The sequence below is a fragment of the Scomber scombrus genome, chromosome 14, assembly GCF_963691925.1.
Source record: "Scomber scombrus chromosome 14, fScoSco1.1, whole genome shotgun sequence".
In the NCBI taxonomy this organism is placed as follows: domain Eukaryota; kingdom Metazoa; phylum Chordata; class Actinopteri; order Scombriformes; family Scombridae; genus Scomber; species Scomber scombrus.
Genome location: NC_084983.1, coordinates 15,421,461 through 15,433,121, shown reverse-complemented (window position 1 = coordinate 15,433,121; position 11,661 = coordinate 15,421,461). Strand labels below are relative to the sequence as shown.

The following is an 11,661-nucleotide window of genomic DNA, read 5'->3' as shown; positions in this document are numbered from 1 at the left end:
TGTAAATGGGGAGATATTTTTGTTTAAAAGGCAAGATTTGTTTGGAAAGGCTTACTTTGTGCCGTAATGCCCTCAGCAGAACTCCTGTAAATCCAACCCTGTCGCACACAATATCTCAACTCGCCGCAATTCTCTTTCAGTGTAATTGCAAGGTATGGATGTTAAATTTACGATATGTTGACGTCAAAATCTTCCTTGTAGCATGTTTAATGCAGAGAAATTGCAGCAATTTTTTTCCTGGCTGAACCTATTAGATTGGTGAAGACTTAATTGTTTAGATTAAGGAGATAGTTTGTTAAATCATAATGATGGATTATAGGAGATCACAATTATTCATTTTCAGCTCTCAGTGGTTCATAAATGTTGATCAATGCAACTTTGTCCCTCAACAGAAAACCAAAAGCTTTCCCCTTTCCAGCTGCTCACAAACTCCGCGTGAATAAACATTAGTTGACATGTTGGTTCTTTTTATCTTTAACCACAAGATTAGGCACACCTTTGCAAAGTCGAGTGCAATGAACCAATTTAGTCTGTGTGCACATTTGTCCTTCCAAATGTAATCTATTGCAGATGTCGAGGGTTGATTCCTGGTAAAAGTTCATTTTGCTGTCTTCATTTTCCATGTTAATTCTGAGCAGACAGCCAAGGCTTTTTGTTGTCACTCTGGTCTCTTTAGTGCCTCTCTAGCCATCTGAGATCACTGCTGACACTGACCAGATGCAATAGGCGTTTGTAATGCATCGTTGTTCGTGCCCATCCAGTTTTCTACCACCGAGAGGCTTCACTTCAGCGATGAATCCACAAGGGCTCCACATATTTCAAATTCAATGTAATGAAGTGTGTGACATATTTTGAGGCATGGGGGAAAATGTGAATTCAGGTTTGATCTTGTTAAAAGGTTAAAGTGAAGATTTATGACAGTGAGTGTGTAGTTTTTTGTAGAGTGGTGCTTTTTGAGAAGTTTGAGACATTATTATTATATAGTTTTACTGCAGTATACTTGAGTTGAGGTTCAAATCGTCAACAGACATTTTAACTATGGCTTTTTTTTGGTTTGAAATGGGATGATAAAGCACAGCTGCAGTCGTTAAGAGTTTTATTGTTGGTTTATTCAAATTACATTCTTCCTACTAACATGCACAAACTCTAGTTTCTTTTCCCTCACATTAAATCTTGGTACATCATAAGCACTGCAAGACGGCTCTTTTTTGTAATTTTGTGTAGTTTTACTAAGGATGTATGTATACGAAGTATGGACTATGTCTGAGTCTCTGTCTTAGTACTTTTTAACTGTGTATGTTGAATTTTGTGCACACACTGAAAACCAGTTTCCATGAACTTCTCTTGGTCTATCTTTAAACATTTTATATCACAGTTTTGGAAGTCATCATCTACATTTTTGCATTAATAAGCATCACAAAAGCAACTGGCCTTTTTATGTGTGATGGCTGAGCCAAGTCATATGATCTCATTTGTGGTTAGGGCTGTTTTAAGCTTACAATTCAGACCACATACCAATAGAGAACATGAAGAGGCGTACAAAGTGATACTCCATCTCCAAAGATGGAGCAAATATACTTTTCTAAGGGCACTTCAGAGTCTCCTTGTCAAGAATAAAGTCCTCATCATCCATGAAACCACACACAGTCCTTTTGGAACAGATTTGCATTGAAATAGTTAATCATTTTGACCAACTCTATCATCACATCACAAAATGATCACTCTCTCAGCTCTCATCAGTTTTGTTTCCAGACACTAGCTGGTGAACATAGTGGACCATTTGGCAGCTTCACTCAAACGTTAATAATAAATATTTATTAAATTATTCATTCAAGCTTTATTTGTACTCGAGAGAATCATTGCGATAGACCCTCATTTACAATCATTTAGAGTCTAATTACATAAACAGAGAAAAGGCAACACTGCAATTAATTAATAAAAAGCCGTCAAAACGTGCTGATTAGGAAAGAGAGATAGATTAATATACTTAAAATAATATTAAGTTGTGTAAAAAAAAAAAAAAAGGAAGAAAAAGTTAAATAATTTAAAACGTATTTTTAAATTCAGTTATGTAACACAATTACAAATAGAGGTTCAGAGGTTTAAGATTGAGTTTCTAAAATGTCCAGAAGGTATGAGTGTATTGATTTTGAGCAGGTGATGTAATTTGTTTTAAGAATCAGGTAAACTAAAACTTAAAGCAGTCTTCCCGGTGTCAGACCTGACTCATGGAACATGAAGCAAGAGCCGGTCTGTAGATCGTCTCCGATAGAGTTAATCAGAGAAACAAAGTCATTCTCAAAGATATGAAGATCACCCAACCATAACATATAAAATACAATGAGTATGTGCCATAAACTTCACCAGCAATAAACCTCAAGGCAGAGTGATAGACTGAGTCCTGAGTGGAAGAGGATGTGTGTCTATAAATCACATTACACACACTCGTCCGAGACTGACACGACAACTGCCTCAACAACTCTTATCTTACAGAATGTGGGAAAGATTGATTCATTTCTGTACAAATAGCGAACCTTTTGTCTGAGTCGGCACACAAGATTTTATATATGAAATTTGAGGGTGACTTTTTTATCAATCTGTATATAATTTATATTTTGTGGCTGTCAATCATAAGTCTGTTTGAGATAGAAATATGAAAGTGAAAAGAGTCTCTCCAAATTAACAATAATGTTGCTCTGTGAATGTTTGCTAACCTGTTTACCGTATCAACTTTATACATTTATAAACTTTATAAGTTTATAAATTTGTCTCCAAGTGGCCAAAAAACATCCCATCATGCAAAGCCACCTTTTAAGTCCTCAACAAATAACCTTCGTTCTTCTTCTATTGATGCAAATTGTGCTTTCTGTGACATCAGTGAGAAAAAACAGATGTCACGGGGAACATTTCAATCTCCAGGCCAAGAATGAGAACAACTGTTGCTCCATAGTGTAATCTTACAAAGAACATGATGGGAAATGATGCTCTATGCCAGCTTCTTTTTCTTAAATTGGACAATATTGCGACTCAGTCCTGCCTCCTAACATCATGCAGTCCCAAGGCGGCTTGTCCACAGAAATGACATCATGCACACTAAGTTTCTTCTCAAAATGACTAGAAAGTGGAAGATGATAAAAACTAATTCAACAGTTTAAAAGTCATAAAAATATGTAGTAAAGTAAGTGCTGATCCTTCTAAAAAGTTTTTAAAAGGGAAATTCTCTCTTCAGCGGAATTTTAACTGATCCCCCCAGCCAAGTTTCTTGATCTTTTGTCACACACACACACACACACACACACACACACACACACATACACACACACACACACACACACACACACACGCACGCACGCACGCACGCACGCACGCACGCACGCACACACACACACACACACACACACACACACACACACACACACACAAAGAGCCATAGAGTTCAAATTGAGTCCTTTTCTTTCAGCGACAATAAAATCTAATTTCTTCCTTTACATTTTGCATTTGGGACTTTGATTTGCCTTCTTTTCCTGTTACCATCTTTAATTTAAATAAAAGTTTAGATACATTTAGATAATTAATTTAGATAAAGTAAATGAGAATAATAAAATTCAATGTCGCCCTATGAGTTAAGTGTAATCTGCCTCGTGTGATCTGATGAAATCACATCAGGTATTCTGGAAAAGCCTCATCAGGTGAAATGATTAAATAACATTTGTGCCACAATGAATTAACATATTTGGATATTATCCATTAATAGTTGTTCTGACTATAACTGTGAAGTTTGTGAGTTATCATTGGCCTAGAAACTCTCTGAATCTGCCATCATTCTTTTTAAACTCTGAAACAACACTGTTTCTGTCAAGTTGCCACTTCAAACAGCACAGATATGTGTTGAAAATGTTTCCAACATCACTGTGAGGATTGTTGACTCCCACTGCTGTCAGTTCACATGGGATTAGATGTGGTGAATGAGTGTTTACAGAACACAAAAACAAAAAGGGCATGTAGAAAAGGACAAAAAGTGAAAAATGTCTCACAGATGGAGTCTGTTAAACTCTATACACATTATATCATGCTGGGAGGAATTTTTGGTTGTGGTTTATATTTACACTTTACACTTTAAACAAAAAATAGCTGGTAAGTGTCACACCACGGGTACAGTAGTTCTGTTGTTCTGTCAAACAAGAAAGAATGTAGGCCTCACCTGAACCGAGGTGAGTTCAACTGCTTTGCTTTCTACAAACACTTTAGCCTCTGCGCAGCAAAACTTACTCTTACAGCGATGTTGGGGACCATGCCCGATGTGCTCATGTCAAGTTCCAGCTGTGCACTCGACTCTGTGTTGATGTGTTTGTTTATTACCAAAAAGGTGCCGACAGAAACTAAATCAAAATGCTTCAGTGATGGTGGTTATTTTTTGACATCCATCACAGATTGAACATAAAATTTGTCGCCAGTCCCCTCTCTTCTTTGTCTTCCTCTTCTTGACATTTGGCAACCAACAAAGCAAAATTACAATTCATGAGAGGCCATTTTTAAATGCAGCTTGCTTTTAATATCAGTCGCACTAAGTCAGCAGGTAATGGAAAAACATGGAATGGTTTCTGTGAAATCTGATTTAGAGTTGAGAGAATTATTGAGGTAATTAAGAAAAGGGAATTTATTCAAGACAGAGATGGAGCTACACCTGAGGAAATTATGCCATCCGGTGTCCTTACGGTGTGTACCTGCATATATGTCTTTGATTGGGGCCATGCTTTTATTCTCCTTAGGACGACCATGTGACATCAGTCCAGGAACTACAGATGAAAGAAAGCCTTTTGGTTAATTGTGTCACATTTAATCAATATGTTTGTTCATGTGCACTGTCCTAAATTTAACTAATAATGAAAGTAAGCTTGTAATCCAACCCTAAATAAAGTAACCTACACAGAGGTAGAGGGGATTTAAAGGGACATTCAATCCAAACTAAACAAAGCTGCTCATATGTATACAAAAGAAAGATATTGTAGTTTTATATATATCATGTGTGTCGAAATAAAACATTTCAAAAGCTTTGTTGTCACTCTGTGTAACTAAATAAGAGTCACTCCTACTTGGTCCAAAACTACAGCATGAAGCTTGCAGTCCACTAAATATATTAAAGGAGCATGTTTCCTAAATGGCATGACTCCGAGTCAGATTTTGTTGATGTCCCCCTGAGTCCAACAACAGCTCTGCTTCCCCTGAGCAAAATAATGTTCAGCACTAGAACATGTTTGTAGTGAGTACAGTTAAACCCTAACCCTAACTCGCTGCTGCTGCTGCTGCTGCTGTCAGCCTGTCAGTCGAACTTTTTCCACGTCATATTTTGTCATAAAAAAACTTTTGTCGAGCACATTTTGCACCAAAACTGTCTCCCTGCTTCTTTGGATGACTCTCTTATAACACTTTGACTATTTCAAAACTTTTTTCTATAAAAACTCAACTGATTCAGCATAATATACCATCTGACATTACTGTTAAAACTTCGATTAACACAGATAATAAAATCTAAAAAATGAAAAAGAAATGTATTAAACCTCTCTAACCCAGAAAAGAGCTATTTTTTATTTAAAGTGGCAATGATTTCATACATACCAGGTTTGATATAAACAGGTATGAGTATTTGAAAGGAAAACGGCTCCAATTAAATCCAATAAAGCTCAACTCTGGTAGGTTTTCAAAGCAGTAATGACTGAATTTCACATTGAAAAATTGTGCTTTTGTCACCCTGTGCTGAGGGCACACTTGTGTCTGTGGTAAACATTTAAAATGTGGTTAATGATCTGGGCAGCTTCCACATTTTTTAACTTTTTTGGGCTTCAATTTCTCCACTAAAGTATTGTTTTTTCCTCTAATTAATCAAGATATGTGATGTTCTGTGGGTGTGAGTTGGCAGTTGTTTCCTGCCTAAATTGCTTAATGAATAACCGCTCTAATGGAAAAGGCCCCTCAGTGGACAATTAATTGAAATTTTTTATCACTCCAATCTGTCCTTTAATTACGAGGCCACAGACAGGATGGTTAGCTTTGCTTAACAGACACACTGGAAGTAGGGTAAACAGCTAACATGGCACTCACTAAAAGCAAAAAAACCTCTAAAGCTTACCAATGAACACATAATATTCAAGGTTCTTTTAAATTCATACAAAGCTAAAAGCATAAAAATGACAACTTGTGGTTTTATAGAGATTATGTGTGATCTCCTGTAGTGTCTGCTGATTGCCTGGCAACTTCACAGTGGAAAAAAGACATTTAACACCCATAAAACCATGACTTTAAATAAACACATAAAAACACAACTTTTGACACTCCGGCTAGAGGAGCTGTTTTTGTTTTGTCCTTGGACAAAGCCAGGCTAGCTGTTTCCCCTGTTTCCAGTCTTTGCTTTAAGCCAAGTTAGCAGGCCCCTAAACTATCTGTCTTCCGCTGCTTCCTGACGGCATACTAACAGCATCATATTTTCATATTCAACAGCTACTGTATATGCCTAAAGTGTCAAGGCAATTGTGTTTTCTATAGTACAATATCACACACCCTACATCCTCTGTCCTTTGACCAAAAAAAGACCTTTAAGTTGTATTAATGTTATCAACTCTCTAATAAGCGCATTTCCAAAAATGCCAATATTGTCCTTTAAAAATGACTGGTCTGCAGGCTCCCCATCAGCCTACAGACCAGTCTACTACTGTCAATCCACTTCTTTACTTATTTCACGCTTGGGGCAAGTGACTGGGTTTTAATAATGTAGAAAAACTAAAAAAGAATCACAAATATAGAGAGACTCAGGAAGACAAGAGGGGGTAGAAGCGTTTTACTTGCGCAGCGTGCGTGCGTGTGAGAGAGAGAGAGAGAAGAGAGAGAGAGAGAGAGAGAGAGAGAGAGAGAGAGAGAGAGAGAGAGAGAGAGAGAGAGAGAGAGAGAGAGAGAGAGAGAGAGAAATAATAGGTGGCACCTGCGCCCCGACAGAGTGGATGGGATGTGGTTGGTTTTGCGCACCGACTCGGCTTTACTTTACGTGCTGGTGCTTCAGCGCCTTCATCCGTTTGCTTAGTTTGGGGTCATTTTTGCCTGGTATACTCTAACGTATCGGACCGACTGGGACCTCTGCTGACTTTTCTGTCGTCTGGCGCGAAACCAGTCGTGGATTGATCTGAGGCGTCACAGCCACGGAGAGACGTGAGCGCAGGGAAACTTCTGAGCCTCAGGATGGACGTGCCTGTCATCTTTCTGCTCATCCACCTGACCCTCACTGAGATTAAAGGTAAAGAAAAATGCAGTGGGAAGAAGGTGATTAGAAAAAAAACGCAGGTTATTATTTTATAGACTAACTCCTTCATGATATTTTCAGTGCTTTTCCATCACTGGAGTCAATCTGTAATATTGTCTTTCACACATATTTGTAATTTATTTATCTTATTGTTCTCATAGGTCATCTCCCCAATTTTATCATAAGAGGTGATAAAATTAGCATTAGGTGTTTGCCAGTATTCTTACTTCATAGTGTTTGCTGTGCCAAAGCTAAAACGATTAAAGCTTCATTTTAGCTCATTTAACTTGATTGAGAGCTTTTTTGAGTCAATGTGGACATCCACATAGAAAGAGGTGTTATTGAATCATACAGTAAGCAGAAGGCTCTCCATTTTACAGATCCCAGGTGGCCTTGTTGAGAAGAAAATAATTTGGAAACAAATGCCTGCAGTGATTTGATTTGGACAGCAGTGTTATTTATGTGGAACATTGTTGAGGATACAGTCTGACTTTCCTTTGAGGTGCTGATGTAAGGACTGGATTAGATTTAATAAGTATTGAGAATATTTATAATTAAACATCAAGGTCAGATTATTCAGTCAATGGTGAATAACCAATAAATATGGATATATTGGGATATATTGACATTTACTTTCTTCCCTGGTCTCTATATTGATCTATACATTATTCAGATATTGGGGTGGGGGGGTTTGGACAGTCATTGGGGGAGTTGAGCTGCGGAATATCGTAAATCCAATATCCAAATCACGTCTTGTTCATTCACATCAAACATTTCCACTCAAACCTCCTCCACCTCCATGCCTGTGACTCATCTTCAGGTCTCCTATGTGTTCTGGATGAGATCGTCTCTGCACATTTCTTTGGCACAATAGACGGATGAGATACAGGACAGATATGTTGATGTTGTGTTGTTCCAAACCACACAGTGATTAAGTTCCGAGTGGAGGACTCTTTCAGGAATTTCTGGGAAGGTTGTTGTGACTGGTGGCAAATTGGGATGCTAACAATATGAACACTCCTCCTGTTGATGTGATAAATAGTTTAAAACACCATCTTTGATTTTGTTCAGTTTGGTAATTATCTGACTGATTTCATCACTTCTTCATGTCTTCTTTTTCAAAATATTTTTAATACCACTGGACAGTTTCAATCATCATTCAGGATTAATAAAACAAAGAAATATCAAAGCTTAAAGCTTAAAGATTATAATTAAAAAGTTAAAACGATAAATACAGGTTTGGAAAAATGAAAATGTGGACAATAGGGACTACACAATGTCATAAATTAATTATATGGAAATCAATAACTAAGTCACAAAATATTTTCACATGTTTAAAAAATGGACTCCATATTTTATGAGTGAGTTTGAGGATCTGTTTATAATAAATCAAAGATTTTCCATCAGGGTGACAGAGGACATTTTTGAATTAAGTGTCAGGGATATTTGGAGTTTACCTAATTAACCAGAATTAGTCAGAGAGCAATCAGCAAATGCTTTGACATTATTTGACATTGTCTGGGACTCCAGTACCTCTCCCCCTAACCCTCTAGTCATTTGATTCAACCTTTCCAGAAACATTTCAGATCATGTGTTCAGATAGTGTCATCTTTGTGAGATAACATACAACACAAGGATGAGAAAAGCAAAAAAAAACATTTGATGCGGAAACATCTGCAGATATTTTCTGTCTTTCAGGAGAACAACATTTCCAAATATTGCTCATTTTAGTCTTTACGGTGTAACCTTGCAAAACTAATAGTTAATCCACATAATATTTGAGTTTCATTTTGATTTATGGGGATAATTACCTAAAATTGCTATCAGTGTTCTGCATTTTTAGGAAAATGTGGAAATGTCAGTGTGCGTCATTTCTTGCCTCAGGTGTGAGAGGTTTCTCTGCCTCAGAGAGAGTTGGTATGTCAACGTAAATCTGCTCTTTATGGATGGGATGATTCTTGAGAGACTGGTTGTCTGACTGAAACAGTCCTTTCTATTTTGGTGTCAGTGTAGGCAGATGCTTTGTGAGATGGTCTTAATAATTTTCATATTTCCTTTGCTCAGTTGAGAGATGGAGGTATAAATGAATGATTCACAGAAAGGAAACAGAATATAAAGTGGCAGATGGAAGTGAAATTCTCTCAAAGCCACTTACTTACTTTTAGCGGCTGCAGTCTCCACGAGGAGGCATCATTCTAACATTGGAAGACCAGTTCTAAACATTCTAACCTACACAGTCTACTGTAAATGACAGCAGCAGATAAGTTAGATCTACATACGTAGCCATGACAGTGTTGCCACCAAAACACAAAGACAAATTAGAAGCTGCAATTTTCACATTTTCATAGCAGATTTAATGAGTACAGCTGCATTTTTGTTCTGCATCAGCATCTCTTGTCCTGAGGGAAAAAAATCTGAAACCCAAAAGGAGTCATATATATATATCTGTATTTATATCTGTATCTATATCTACATCTGTATCCACACACACAGCTGTTTGTTCTTGACTTAGAAGCTACAACAGAAATTTGTTTGCTTTTTTATCTCATTCCTCTACTGGGGCTCATCCTAACAGCTGCTGTCAATCATGAACATTTCTGATTGCTGCCAAAGGTGTTTTTTCTCATCCTTTTAATAATTAACCTGTACAGTAGACTGAGCTTAAGGATGTCTTCAGATTGGCAATAACACTGTTGCTCTGTTCTCCAGCACACTGGATTTGAAATGAGATATCGACCGTGAGGGGGAAGTGGTGACTTTCTGTTCTGAGCATGTTTACAGTCATATTGGATGAGCAGTGTAGGAATTTCAGCCGTATCACTCAAAGTGAAAGTCTCCACTTAAACCTTAGTGGTCATTTCATTTCAAATCCAATGTGCAGTGCCAAAACAAAAATGATCACTGTCCAGTTTGCAAAGTACTTTCAGTCTCAACTGAGTACAGAGAGAAGTTAACACAGAGCCAATGCACATTTAATATTCAGTTGCAGAATAGTTGTAAACTGCTTTGATGTAATATTTTCTATTGTAGCATTTCAGTGTCCAATTGTTCCTTCTCTTAACTTTGAAGCTATTTCTGTTTAGAAATTGGGAGCCACTCACTTTGAAAAATTCTGGATACATACTTTACATTACAACTCTATATGAGAAACATTAATCAGAAGGCAGCTTTAGGAGTTGGTGTTTGAACACAGATAATAATATGAAGATAAAACTGTAAAAAAAAAAATCCTGAAATTAAACAAACTATGTATTATGTGCTTGTATGTGTATAGTTATTTTGAATGGTGACACCATTTTGACCAGGATACATGAGTTTAATTCATTTTTTATTTTTTATGTAACCTTTATTTAACCAGGAAGTCACATTGAGATTAAAACCTCTTTTGCAAGCGAGACCTGTCAATATGGATTGACGCAGTTTATTTTGAACATCTGCTCCACAGCTATGAGACTCTATGAATAATAGATACGCTTTAACAATCAATACTTCTCAACACTTGACATTGGTAAATGAAAAAGGGACACTAGAAAACTGATGTTTATTGGTTCACATTTCAGATAAAGGTCAAGTTTCAGTTTGACCACCACATACTACTGTGTCTTTGTTCTAAATGGCCTCAGTGCCCAGTGTACTTTTTCTGTTTTGACACGTGGCATCGTTGTTACTCTTTTTATAGCTGAAGTCCTGCAGTCACATCTCAGGTCAAATCTCAGTGTATCTAAATACGAGTGTGTGCTGTTCTGTGCATGGATTAAAAGGTTACAGTGTGGATGCGATGTGACTTTGGTCACTGCACTATGACAATCTAGATAGGGATTAATTACTGCTGCTGTGTTACTTAATATGTGTAGAAAATGTTAAAATTATAAAGAAGCACTGAGACAAGTCTGATAGAGAGTGTAGAGAGATGGGTGATAAAAAAGACACAAGCCACAGATGAAAGCAGAACAAGGAGTTTCTGGAGTTTGATTAAGATGTTGCAACTTATCAGAGCCCAGCTTTGACTAATCAAGAGTAGCTTTTTGGAATATCGTGAGGACTTTGTGTCCAGGGGAACATTCACTGTGTACTATGGTCAACACATTACAGTGGGTACTGTAATAACCACTGAGGTCACATTAATTGCAAACAAAAGCATTTGTTACACATGACTGAGGAACTTGCAGACTTAAAACGCTTTTTAAAATGAGGCACTGACTCAGCTGACCTGATACTGAGGGGGAGTTTTTTCCACAGCACTGGGGCAACGACAGTAAAGCATGGTCTCCTTTAGTTTTAAGCCTGGACATTGGAACGTGTAGCAACATCTGATTTTCAGATATAAGAGATCTTGGTGCAGAATAAGGTGTTAAAAGTTCAGAAATGTAAAG

The 11,661-nt window shown here is 37.2% G+C and overlaps 1 protein-coding gene across 1 annotated transcript in view; it reads left to right on the top strand.

Annotated features, from left to right (window-relative positions):
- Positions 1–7,227: 7,227 nt before the first annotated feature.
- The window catches only part of rxfp2a (relaxin family peptide receptor 2a), a 36,795-nt gene continuing 32,361 nt past the window's right edge, over positions 7,228–11,661 (top strand). The window contains exon 1 of the mRNA XM_062433337.1: positions 7,228–7,282. Within this exon, the coding sequence (XP_062289321.1) occupies positions 7,228–7,282 (55 nt within the window). The remainder of the gene's footprint in view (positions 7,283–11,661) is intronic.